Source organism: Anser cygnoides, chromosome 12, assembly GCF_040182565.1.
Source record: "Anser cygnoides isolate HZ-2024a breed goose chromosome 12, Taihu_goose_T2T_genome, whole genome shotgun sequence".
Lineage (NCBI taxonomy): Eukaryota > Metazoa > Chordata > Aves > Anseriformes > Anatidae > Anser > Anser cygnoides.
The window spans coordinates 12594590-12606848 of record NC_089884.1 but is presented as its reverse complement, the minus strand read 5'-3'; the positions used below and the strand labels follow the sequence as shown (position 1 = coordinate 12606848).

The 12259-nt window shown below is 53.0% G+C and overlaps 1 protein-coding gene across 10 annotated transcripts in view; it reads right to left on the bottom strand.

Moving 5' to 3' along the window:
• Positions 1-1669: 1669 nt before the first annotated feature.
• ZDHHC1 (zinc finger DHHC-type containing 1) overlaps positions 1670-12259 on the bottom strand; it is a 36569-nt gene continuing 25979 nt past the window's right edge. For all 10 annotated transcript variants that reach the window (XM_067004480.1, XM_048078704.2, XM_067004481.1 and 7 more), the window contains one exon: positions 1670-10949. In XM_067004480.1, coding sequence (XP_066860581.1) covers positions 10414-10949 — 536 coding nt within the window. In that variant the 3' untranslated portion in view covers positions 1670-10413. The remainder of the gene's footprint in view (positions 10950-12259) is intronic.

Genomic DNA, 12259 nt, shown 5'->3' with positions numbered 1-12259 from the left:
TCCCAGACATTCTGGGGCTCGTGGTCAGCATCACAGGGATGCAGCAAGCCAGGTGCCAGGCTTGCCTCTGCTAGGACCGTGTCTAATCCCAGCAAACAGGACCGGGGTCACCCGTGCTTCCACCTCGGCATGCAGCCCTGGCGTGCTGCAGTGGCCGCAGGGTGCTGCGGGCGCAGGTCGGAGCGCGCACACGTGCTGGGACGCACACCCATGCGTCCTCCTCACCTCCCACGGGGCCGGGCACCGCCGGCTTGGCGGAGTTATCTCGTTTCATCAGGGAGCGCAGGAATGAGTCGCTGGCTCCGCAGCAACTGGGGCGGGATGAGGTTATGTGGGAACACTGCTCCTATAGAGCAAGTTGCTACAAAACAGAGGGAAGTGTTTCGGCGGTTGTGCAATATGTATACGGTCACCTCGGCAACGGCGAGTCCAGAAGGCATTAGCAGGGCTTAGCTGTGTCCGAGCAGCGGCGTGAGCGTGGCGAGGTGCAGCGGGTGGGCAGGGGGCCGGGGGTCCCAGCTGCGATGCACAGCACGGGGATGGGGAGGGGCAGGACTCTGCACCTCCCCCCGCGACTCGAGGCAGGTCACCAAAGCAGAATGGACTCCAAAAATGTCACAATCGAAGATGACTCCTTCAGGAAGGTCACCCTGGCTTCAAAGGGTGGACTAAGAAAGCGAGCCGCGCCTGAAGATGAAAGCAAGCACAGAAAGGATCGCATTGTAAGGCCGGCGGAGCCACCGGCAGGTTGACAGCCAGCAAGATTTATAACCCCGCGCTGGGAAGGGCTCCAGAAGCTGTCACCCTCTTGCAAACGCCTTGCATATTCCTGATAAAAAGCCGCAGAGTCTCGTGGTGGGAACAGCCAGGCCAGGGCACTGGACCTGCGGGGGCGGCAGAAGTGCCTCCTGCACCCCAGCTCACAGCTTGTCCATGCTGGGGGCCCCACGGGACAGAAATGAGCTCAGCCCGGGGGAAGGAGGGAGCTGGGTGGGAGACGTCCTGGATGGGAGCCGCTGCCTGCCATGGAAAGCCTGCGGGTCTTTGTGGGACACCACGAGTGGCACCCAAAGCAAGGGTCCCGTGTGTTGAAAGAAAAAGCAACTGAGGCACTGGGTGGCATTTCTGGGGGTTCATCCTACGATACACCACTTCTCCCAGGAACTAAAGGCATCTCAGTGCCACTACTTCCACTCCTGGGTGCCTAATACGCATCTTCAATATCCCTCCCTTACAGTGGTTGTGGCAAAACCACAAAACCCAGCCCAAATCAACCACCACAGATGTACACAAAATCCTGTGGGATGCCACCTGGGACGTTCAGGAGACCAGAGCCCATACGCAGCACTGGAAGCACTGGGAGCCCATCCTGCTGGGGCCTGGCTCTTCCCTTAGCACCCAGTTGCTGCAATCCAGGGTCAAGGAATTGCACTTTGCAGCATTTGGCCCACAAAAAACAGGTTTTTGCTCCTTGAGGGGAAGCCTGCAGGACTCTATGTGCCTCCTGTCTAATGTCCATAGGGCCCTATGGAGAGGGGAACGCTGTCACCCCCAGGTTAAGGTGCTTAGCCTGGCTGGGACATCCTTATGGGAAAGGTGGACCAAAGACCCCGGGGACCATCAGGCAGGCAGATGAATGTGGTGAATGACTCCAGAAAGGAGGAAAACATTTAGCAAAAGGCATAGAAAATTTTATTGTGGACAGAGCTAATAAAACGCTCCATACATGACTTTGGGACTGGTTCTGCACAGACAAGGGGTGAGAAAACACAAAAGGTCTGATCAGGGGCACCTGCTGGAGAGAAAGTACTGATGATTCCCGGGTGGTGGGGCAGCTGGCCTTTGAAAACCCTGAGCCCAGCCTACTGCAGGGTGGATTGCAGCAAACACAGGGAGAAACAACAGGAAGGACTCCGTCTAACCTGGATCCATCCGGGGCAGATGTCCTGGTCTCCACAGACGAGCAGCACAACATCTGCTGGGCCACAAGTGCTGGTCCCACACATGCCAGCATTTCCCAAGGGTCACCCTGCCAGCGGGTACCCCTGGCTACAGCAGCACGGGAAGCTGCAACATGCACGACCACGGGCAAACCTTCCTTGCACATCTAAACGTGATGACTTCAACCATGAGACTTCACTTCTGCTGATCAATGGCTCACATAGTTCGATGAAGAGTCAAGGCTCCTCATCTCAGCTCTTTAAGAAGTCAAAAGTCAGCCAACAGGACGGTAAGAAAGCCCTTCACAGAAATTTGGGGTCAGTGATCTCATCTACATTCCCTTGCCAGACAGCTCCCCAGGAGCGCAGCAGGGAGTGCTCGGCCTGGATCGCCTGTCCACAATCCACCAGTCCCATCGGCACTGCTCGCCGGTGATGGCTCTGGGGATCACCTCGGCCCCATAAACCCTTCAGGCCCAGCGAAGCCATTCCAACATTTGCCCTGTCTGTGCCATAAACACCACGCCCTTTCCATGCAGCTTGCCATAAGCTTGTCTGGTACTGCTACCTGCCAGCACCTTGTGGCAAAACGAGGGGTGAGGAGGAGCAGTTGGACCAGGGGCTGAAGCTCTGAGGTACCAGGCTTCCGCACTGCTCCTCGGCCAGCCTCGAGCAAAGGACAACGGGGCCAGACACTGCCTAAATGCCAGATAGGCACATGGGTGTACTCCATCAGCGCCCCTTCCATCATCACGTCTCATACAAAGCCTGGGAGCCCTCTTCTTCTGGAATACCTCCAGGATCCATAAAATTCACCGGCTCCTCGGGCAAAATGTAGCCAAGGGGAACAACAGGAAGGATCGGGCTTGTCTGTGGAACAGGGGAGAAGAGTGAGAGAACCTTGGGGACTGAAGGCCATTGAGTCAGAAGGCAGACTCTCAAAAGAGCTGAAAAAGCTACCCTCTTCCGAGCCCGCCTCTGGTCTTCCAGATGCTCCTGTGCTTCCTTACGGAGCAACCAGACTCATGCTCCAAGCTGGGATGATGCAGACAGTCCCTCCCCAGGGGTCAAGTTGGGCCATGCTGGGCCCTGAGAAAATGGCGGAAGACACAAGCACTGTATCGTGTCTGTGCACACCCCAAAACCTCCTTTGTTGTCCTTGGCCTTGTGTTGGCGTGATTTGACATGACAACGCCCAGCTTCCACAATGACACGCTTTCTCCTGCTCCCCCAGATCAGCTTTGGAGACTTCACTAAACTTTGGAGCAGGAAACGTGTTTAGAAGGGAGCCCCTCTGGTCTCCACACATCCCTGGCAGAAGGAGCAGAGCCCCAAGCTCCTCTCAGGGCACATCTCACAGAATCACAGAATCGTCTAGGTTGGAAGAGACCTCCAAAATCATCTAGTCCAACCTCTGACCTAACACTAACAAGTCATCCACTAAACCATATCACTAAGGGCTACATCAAAACGTCTTTTAAAGACCTCCAGGGAAGGCAACTCAACCACCTCCCTGGGCAGTCCATTCCAATGCCTAACAACCCTCTCAGTAAAGAATTTCTTCCTAATATCCAACCTAAACCTCCCCTGGCACAACTTTAGCCCATTTCCCCTCATCACCAGGCACGTGGGAGAACAGACCAACCCCTGCCTCTCAACAGCCTCCTTTAAGGTACCTATAGAGAGCGATAAGGTCGCCCCTGAGCCTCCTCCAGGCTAAATGACCCCAGCTCCCTCAGCCGCTCCTCGTAAGACTTGTTCTCCAGACCCCTCACCAGCTTCGTTGCCCTTCTCTGGACTCTCTCGAGCACCTCCATGTCCTTCTTGTAGCGAGGGGCCCAAAACTGAACACAGTACTCGAGGTGCGGCCTCACCAGAGCTGAGTACAGGGGGACAATCACCTCCCTAGGCCTGCTGGCCACACTGTTTCTTATACAAGCCAGGATGCTGTTGGCCTTCTTGGCCATCTGAGCACACTGCTGGCTCATATTCAGCTGCCTATCAACCAGTATTCCCAGGTCCTTCTCTGCCAGGCAGCTTTCCAATCACTCATCTCCCATCCTGTAGCACTCCTTGGGGTTGTTGTGCCCCAGGTGCAGGACCCGGCACTTGGCCTTGTTGAACTTCATACAGTTGACCTCAGCCCATCGCTCCAGCCTATCCAGATCCTCCTGCAGAGCCTTCCTGCCCTCGAGCAGATCGACACACGCACCTAACTTGGTGTCATCTGCAAACTTACTGAGGGTGCACTGGACGCCCTCATCCAGGTCATCGATAAAGATATTAAAGAGGACCGGCCCCAGCACTGAGCCCTGGAGGACTCCACTAGTGACCGGCCTCCAACTGGATTTGGCTCCATTCACCACGACTCTTTGGGCCCAGCCATCCAGCCAGTTTTTAACCCAACAAAGTGTATGCCAGTCCAAGCCACGAGCAGCCAGTTTCTTGAGGAGAATGTTGTGGGAAACGGTGTCAAAAGCCTTACTGAAGTCAAGGTAGATCACATCCACAGCCTTCCCCTCATCCACCAAGCACATCGCTTGGTCATAGGAGATCAGGTTCGCCAAGCAGGACCTACCTTTCATAAACCCATGCTGACTGGGCCTGATCGCCTGGTTGCCCTGCAAGTGCCGCGTGATGACATTCAAGATAATCTGCTCCATGAGCTTCCCTGGCACTGAGGTCAAACTAACAGGCCTATAGTTCCCTGGGTCTATCCTCCGGCCCTTCTTGTAGATGGGCGTCACATTTGCTAGCCACCAGTCGACTGGGACCTCCCCTGATAACCAGGACTGTCAATAAATGATGGAAAGCGGCTTGGCCAGCTCCTCCGCCAGTTCGCTCAGTGCCCTCGGGTGGATCCCATCCAGCCCCATTGACTTGCGTACATCCAAGTGCTGTAGCAGGTCGCCAACCATTTCCTTGTGGATAGTGAGGGCCACATCCTGTTCCCCATTCCCTTCCACCAGCTCAGGGTACCGGGTATCCAGAGAACAACTGGTCTTGCCGCTAAAGACTGAGGCAAAGAAGGCATTCAGCACCTCAGCCTTTTCCTCATCTTTTGTAACTAAGTTTCCCCCCGCATCCAGTAAAGGATGGAGATTCTCCTTAGTCCTCCTTTTTGTGCTGATGTATTTGTAAAAACGTTTTTTGTTATCTTTAACGGCAGTAGCCAGATTGAACTCCAGATGAGCTTTGGCCTTTCTAATTTTGTCCCTGCACAGCCTCGCAACATCCTTATAGTCCTCTTGAGTAGCCCGCCCTCTTTTCCAAAGATTATAAACCCTCCTTTTTCTCCTAAGCTCGAGCCACAACTCTCTGTTGAGCCAGGCCGGTCTTCTTCCGCGCCGGCTCGTCTTTGGGCACGTGGGGACAGACCGCTCCTGAGCCATTAAGATTTCCTTCTTGAAGAGTGCCCAGCCTTCCTGGACTCCTTTGCCCTTCAGAACCTCCTCCCAAAGGACTCTGCCAACCAGTGTCCTGAACAGCTCAAAGTCAGCCCTCCGGAAGTCCAAGACAGCGGTTTTACTGGTCCCCTTCCTGACTTCACCAAGAACAGAGAACTGAACCATTTCGTGGTCACTCTGCCCAAGATAGCTCTCGACCACCACATCTCCCACCAGTCCATCACTGTTTGTGAACAGAAGGTCTAGTGGGGCACCTCCCCTGGTAGGCTCTCTAACCAGCTGTGTCAGGAAGCTATCTTCCATGCTCTCCAGAAACCTCTTAGACTGCTTTCTCTGAGCTGTGTTGTGCTTCCAGGATATGTCTGGGAAGTTGAAGTCCCCCACGAGAACAAGCGCTGATGATTTCACGGCTTCTGCCAGCTGCCTGTAGAACTCCTCATCTGTCTCCTCATCCTGGTTCGGTGGTCTATAACAGACCCCCACCAGGATGCTTGCCTTGTTGGCCTTCCCTCTGATCCTAACCCATAGAGACTCAACCTTATCATTCCCAGCCTCAAGTTCCTCAACATCAAAACACTTTCTAATATAGAGAGCCACACCACCACCCCTTCTGTGCTGCCTGTCCCTTCTGAAGAGCCTATAGCCAGACATTGCAGCACTCCAGTCATGAGAGTGGTCCCACCACGTTTCCGTGATGGCAACCAAGTCATAGCCTTCCTGCTGCACGATGGCTTCCAGCTCCTCTTGTTTGTTACCCATGCTGCGTGCATTAGTGTAGATGCACTTCAGCTGGGCCATTGCCTTCTTCCCCAGCTTTGCCATTGTTCCCCCTGGTACAGCTCCAACAAGCCTAATTTCAGCCCCATCCCCTTCTTTCCTAGTTTAAAGCCCTCTCAACGAGCCCTGCCAGCTCCTGGGCTAGGATCCATTTTCCCCTTAGAGATAGGGACCCGTCTGCAGTCACCAGGCCGGGTGCTGAGTAAAGCGCCCCATGGTCAAAAAGCTAAAATTTCTGTGTTGGCACCAGCCTCTGAGCCACGTGTTAATCAGGTGGGCTTTCCGTGTCCTCTCAGTACCCCTCCCTGCCACTGCAGTGATAGACGAAAACACCACCTGTACTCCCGCTCCATCCACTAACCGTCCCAGTCCCCTAAAGTCCCGTTTGATAGCCTTCAGGCTTCTCTCTTCAATATCATCACTGCCAGCCTGGACTATCAAAAGAGGGTAGTAGTCAGAGGGACGAACCAGGTTGGGAAGCTTTCTGGCAACATCCCTGACCCTGGCCCCAGGGAGGCAGCAGACTTCCCTACGGGTATGGTCAGGCCGACAAACAGGGCCCTCTGTTCCCCTGAGAAGGGAGTCACCTACAACGATCACCCTTCTGTCTTTCTTGGTGGAGGCAGTCTTGAAGCGTGGAGTCAACTTCCTCGCCCTAGGCATCCTCCTGGGTAGACTTTCTACCTCGTTCTCACCCACCGGTCTCTCAAGCTCCAGGGCCTCAAATCTGTTATGTAAGGGCACCTGGGAAGGTGGGGCCGGTGGGGGGGGGACGTTGCCTGCAAGGTCGAGCAGGGACCTGTCTCCATTCCTCCTCAACTCCTAGGTCGCCTCCCTCTGCCTGACAGCAACAGGGCAGGGGGTCCATCCCCATTTGGGGTGTCTCACCCTGGTACCTCTCCTTCAGGCCCTGCAGGGAGTCACTCCACCAGTCTATCTCCCGCTCACACTCACTGATAGCCCTCAACCTTTCCACCTCCTCTTTGAGTTCTGCCACCAGGCGGACCAGGTCATCCACCTGCTTGCACCTCACACACACGGTGCCTCTGCCTCCCTCAGACGGCAGCAACAGGCTCAGACACTCCCTGCACCCAGGGACCTGAACTGCCGCATTGTTGAGCAGGCGGTCAGTCTGGGTGGTTATCTCCTTGCAGGCAAAGGCGACTCTGGAATGAGCGCTCAGCGGCAGCTCCATGCAGCGTGGTGCTGGCGAGGTGATGTGCTGGGGGGGTCCCGCAGGAGCTGGGCTAGCTGCTGGCATTCAGGGCTGTGACCAGAAAGGGCAGAGGCCTTCAACATGCACCAGGCACCCTCCTGTCTCTCTCAGCTTAAGTCAGCTCTGCAGAAGGAAATCTGTTGGGATCTAAAGCTCCAGGGACAGGCAGAGGACTTGCATGGACCTCAGCACAATGTTGAAGCCAGTGTGAGCAGTGGGACAATGGACAACAGCAGGGCTGGAAGGTGGCTACATCGGAGCTGGGGGACAAGCCTGCCAGCCCTGTGTCGGCTATGCCCAGAGGCCATTTGTCCCCAAATATCCTGGCTTGCTCTGGACACTGACCACCAGAAATGGCCCACATTGCTGATGTGGTTGGCAGCAGGCTCAGTATGAGCCAGCACTGTGCTCTGGCAGCCAAGTGGGCTGAGGACACTTGGGCTCTCTGGTATGGAGAAAAGGAGGCTGAGAGGCTCTTTGCTCTCTGCAACTCCCTGAGCAGGAGAAGCAGAGAGGGATGTGCCGGTCTCTTCCTCCTGGTCACCAGTGATAGAACAGAATCACAGAGTCACAGAATCACAGAATCGTCTAGGTTGGAAGGGACCTCCATGATCACCTAGTCCAACCTCTGTCCTAACACTAACAAGTCCTCCACTAAACCATATCACTAAGTTCAACATCTAAACGTCTCTTAAAGACCTCCAGGAATGGTGACTCAACCACTTCCCTGGGCAGCCCATTCCAATGCCTAACAACCCTTTCAGTAAAGAAGTTCTTCCTAATATCCAACCTAAACCTCCCCTGGTGCAACTTTAGCCCATTCCCCCTCTCCTGTCACCAGGCACGTGGGAGAATAGACCAACCCCCACCTCGCTACAGCCTCCTTTAAGGTACCTATAGAGAGCGATAAGGTCGCCCCTGAGCCTCCTCTTCTCCAGGCTGAACAACCCCAGCTCCCTCAGCCGCTCCTTGTAAGACTTGATCTCCAGACCCCTCACCAGCTTCATTGCACTTCTCTGGACTCTCTCGAGCACCTCCATGTCCTTGTAGCAAGGGGCCCAAAACTGAACACAGTACTCGAGGTGCGGCCTCACCAGAGCCGAGTACAGGGGGACAATCACCTCCCTAGACCTGCTGGCCACACTGCTTCTTATGCAAGCCAGGATGCTGTTGGCCTTCTTGGCCACCTGAGCACACTGCTGGCTCATATTCAGCCGACTATCAACCAGTACTCCCAGGTCCTTCTCTGCCAGGCAGCTTTCCAACCACTCATCACAAGGGAACATCACTCACACAACCCAAGGGAACAGCTCAAAGCTGCACCAGGGGAGGTTCAGACAGCATATAAGGGAAAATTTCTTTACTGTGTAAGTGGTCAAACACTGGCACAGGCTTCCCGTAGAGGTGGTTGCTGCCCCATGCCTGTCAGTATTCAAGAGACGTTTGGACAATGCCCTCAGTAATGTTTTGCCTTTGGTTAGCCCTGAAGTGGTCAGGCACTTGGACTCAATATCTTTTTGTAGGTCCCTTCCAACTGAACTATTCTGTTCTAATGCTCACAGATCGAGCTGTTCCAGGCCTAGGCAAGTGGAGGAATGGCTTAGCTGGACTCACACAGGACCACGTCTTGTCCTTTCCTAACCTGCACTCACCATAGTATGGAGAATGGTTTGGCTGTGCGTTCCATGCATGAAATGATGTGGCAGGGTGATAAAGGCTCCCCACATCTCCTCTCTGCTGGCACAACTACGTGTTCATACACACGGGCAGCGCCTCTTCAGAAACGGTGCGAGCAGCCGAGGCGGCTGCTGCCATGCCAGGGAGGCATGGGCTGTGCAGCTGTCAGATGGGAAACGGTGTCAGGCACATACGTGCTGGTGGCCAGGCCTGCCGGGATGCGTGCTTTGCTGCTATCCTGGGCTCTGAGGTAGCTGGCTGCTAGGCAGATCTGGGCTTCCTGGCAGCCCTGGCCTCGGTGCTCAGCCAGGAATTTGCAGCAGGGCATGCTGCCTGCGGAAGCCAGGAGGACAGGGAAAGCACAGGCTCTGCAGCCCAGACAGCTCTCTGCTTCTCACCACCGGCACAGAGCTGTGACTCCAGGCACTGGCCACATGCCCCGGTGTCTGGTGTGGGATTTTTCTGCAATACAGAGAGTCCAAGCTTGGCTGTGGACTGATGCTGATTTGGCAAGCCCAGGAGATGGAAAGCTTTCAGGACCTGCTGTGTCCCAGAGTTTCTGATGAGAAAGCTGCACTGTGGGGCACTTCAGGCTGCTGGGAAGGTGCAGTTGAGTAGGTCAAACCACACTGCTTTAGAGAATACATGCTGGTGGACTTGGCTTGAAGGTGCACAGTGGAAAGTGGTATAGGGGCAGAGCAATCCTGAGGTTACTCCCTGTCTACCTGCTGAGGCCCCCAGGCATGATCCAGAGACTGACTGGGTAGAGGCAGATGGAAAATTTAGTTTCAGGGTACCGAGGGATGGCAGAGATGCAGCCTTGTTTTTTTCCCACACACCAAAAGTTACTGCAGTACTGGTCTGCAGAGGGCCAGGAGGGGACAGCCCCTTCCTATGGAAAACACTGTTTTAGTTCTCTCTAGCAGCTTCTCAACGCGCCTACCTCAGGTTTGTCTCCTTATTGCCTGTTGCCTTTAGCCAGGCAGCAAGAAATGTCTCACTGTGGTGTGATGGCACGCACACAGTGAGGGGATGAGGCCCTCATTGCCCTACAGAGTGCTAACACTGGCTAAGGGCCAGAGGCTGCCCTGGGCACATCCCTGTCAGGGGAGTTCTGTTCCCCTCGACAAGGAGAGTGGTATTGGGCTCAGGGGCACTTCTGGCTTAGGAAGATGCAGCAGCCAGAAAAAAAAAAAAAAAAGAAAAAAAAAAGATAGAGCAGGGTTTTTTCTGCCTCTCAGCTAGGTCTGCTGGAAGATGGTCAGCATCATGTAAAGGGACGCTGCTACCTCCAGAGAATGAGTTTCTGGAGTCAAGATCTTTGAACAGCAACATACAAATAGAAAGAGAACCTCTTGTCTCATTCCCAAAGGGTATGGCTTTGGAAGGCTGATCACTAGGCCACTGTGGTGTTTGTCCTTATGTCCTTTAAGCGTGGATTGTGTCTGCCCAAATGCTGCTTGCTGGTGCATTTTCTGTGGTGTGGCTCAGATGTGTTCCCAGCAGGCTCGGGCTGTGACAGTTGAGGTTCTCCACTGCTCTTACTTACAAACACAGCAGGAATCTTAGAAAAAAGTTCCAGGTCTTGTTCCGTGTGTCTGTCTTGCTGGCACCTTTTCCTTTTTACCTTGTGCCCAGAATACAGGTTCTTCTCCCTGTCACCTCTGGGATTGTCCGTGGACACAGGATAATGCTGAGCGTTGCTTGAGCTATTCTTAGAAGGACCATGAGGGGCTGTGCTCCCAAGGCGAGTCTGAGCCACAGGAATTTCATCCATGGACTCGGCAGACTCTGAGTGATAGTCAGCTGGGGGTCCTGATGCCTGGATGGGACCAGTGCTGCTGGGGGGCACAGCAGCTCTCAGAGGGAAAGCTGGCACTACGAGGCGAAGGCTGTGGGAAGAGGAGGTGGCAGCAGCTGTGGCTGGAAACTCTAGAGACGGAAAGAAAGAGAAAAGAAAGCTTAAGACGAGAGACATCCCTCAGCCCCACAAAGATGTCAACATGCCCAAGAACTCTGATATGGATGATCCACTTGTGTTTAAAACCCCCATACACATATTTATGCAAAATTAGATGTGAAAATGTGCAGAATTCTCCACTCAGCAGTGTACCCAGCTCCGATCATTTCAAAGTGCCTCCAAGCTCTCAGAAACTCTCATTTTCCCTTCTTTTCTTAGGCCGGTTAACTTCCTGACAGGGCTGGGGTTTCATGACACTTTTCATTTCTGTATGCCAGCAACCAGAAAGCTACTCCAGATGGCTGGCTATCAGTCTAGTTTCACAGATGAACTGTTGCACATTGAAAATTATAGCAATTTTAGGGAAAGCAATAGTTATGGCATAGCCTCTTTTTTGGAGATCCCTTCTTGCATTTCAAGAAGTCAAGAAACGCAAGGGTTTCTCACCTGTTCTGTTAATGTTCTGGCTAACATAATTATGAGCATATTTTTTCATAAAGTTACCCAAACATGTTCAGGATCAGATACTCAGTTATTTATTCTTGAGTTCTTCAACGTCTGTTTTAATTTTCATCTTATGTTTTACCCTCTGAATTCATTTGAATTATTTTTTCCTAATTTTGCCTTGGATAAAAATGAGGGAAATTCAGCCAACTCCTTGCTATAGAATAGCACTTGTTTAGCTTTTTTCTTTCTTCTTTTTAGAGAGTCAGAGAACTCCTGCCATCTGTGTTGCTGACACAGTTGCCTAAGTAGCCTAATATTGTTTATGAAGACATAGTTTACCCTCTTGCTCATCTGACTAATTTTTCCTTTAAAAATGAAAGCAGTCCTTGGTAAAGCTGTTTGCTACCACAACAACTTTTTCTGTGACTTCCTCCTCGGAAATATGGAACTGAAATGAGCATCACTATTGTTTAACTGTGCTGTTATAGCAACAGCTTGATCAGAATGATAGGAGCTAGAAGAGTCCTTCTTCTCAGCTACCCTAGAACTAATGGTTCCAAGAAATAGCCATTTCAACCAATTTTTAGATTCAAAAGTGTTTTGGTCTTTACAAGGTCCTCATGCTCTCTGCTTTGCTCTCCATTTCATTCCTCTGCACACTCCAATTCCAGTTCCTGGTGGCAGCTCTTGTTTCTCTCCTACCACTTTTAAGGCTGCAATCCCTAATAAAGAGCAAGGAAAATTTGGCATCGGAACCCCATTAGCTCTTCACAACACAGCTGCTTTCAAAGTAAAGTTCATATTTTTTATTCTCACGGGAGTTTCTGTTCTTCAC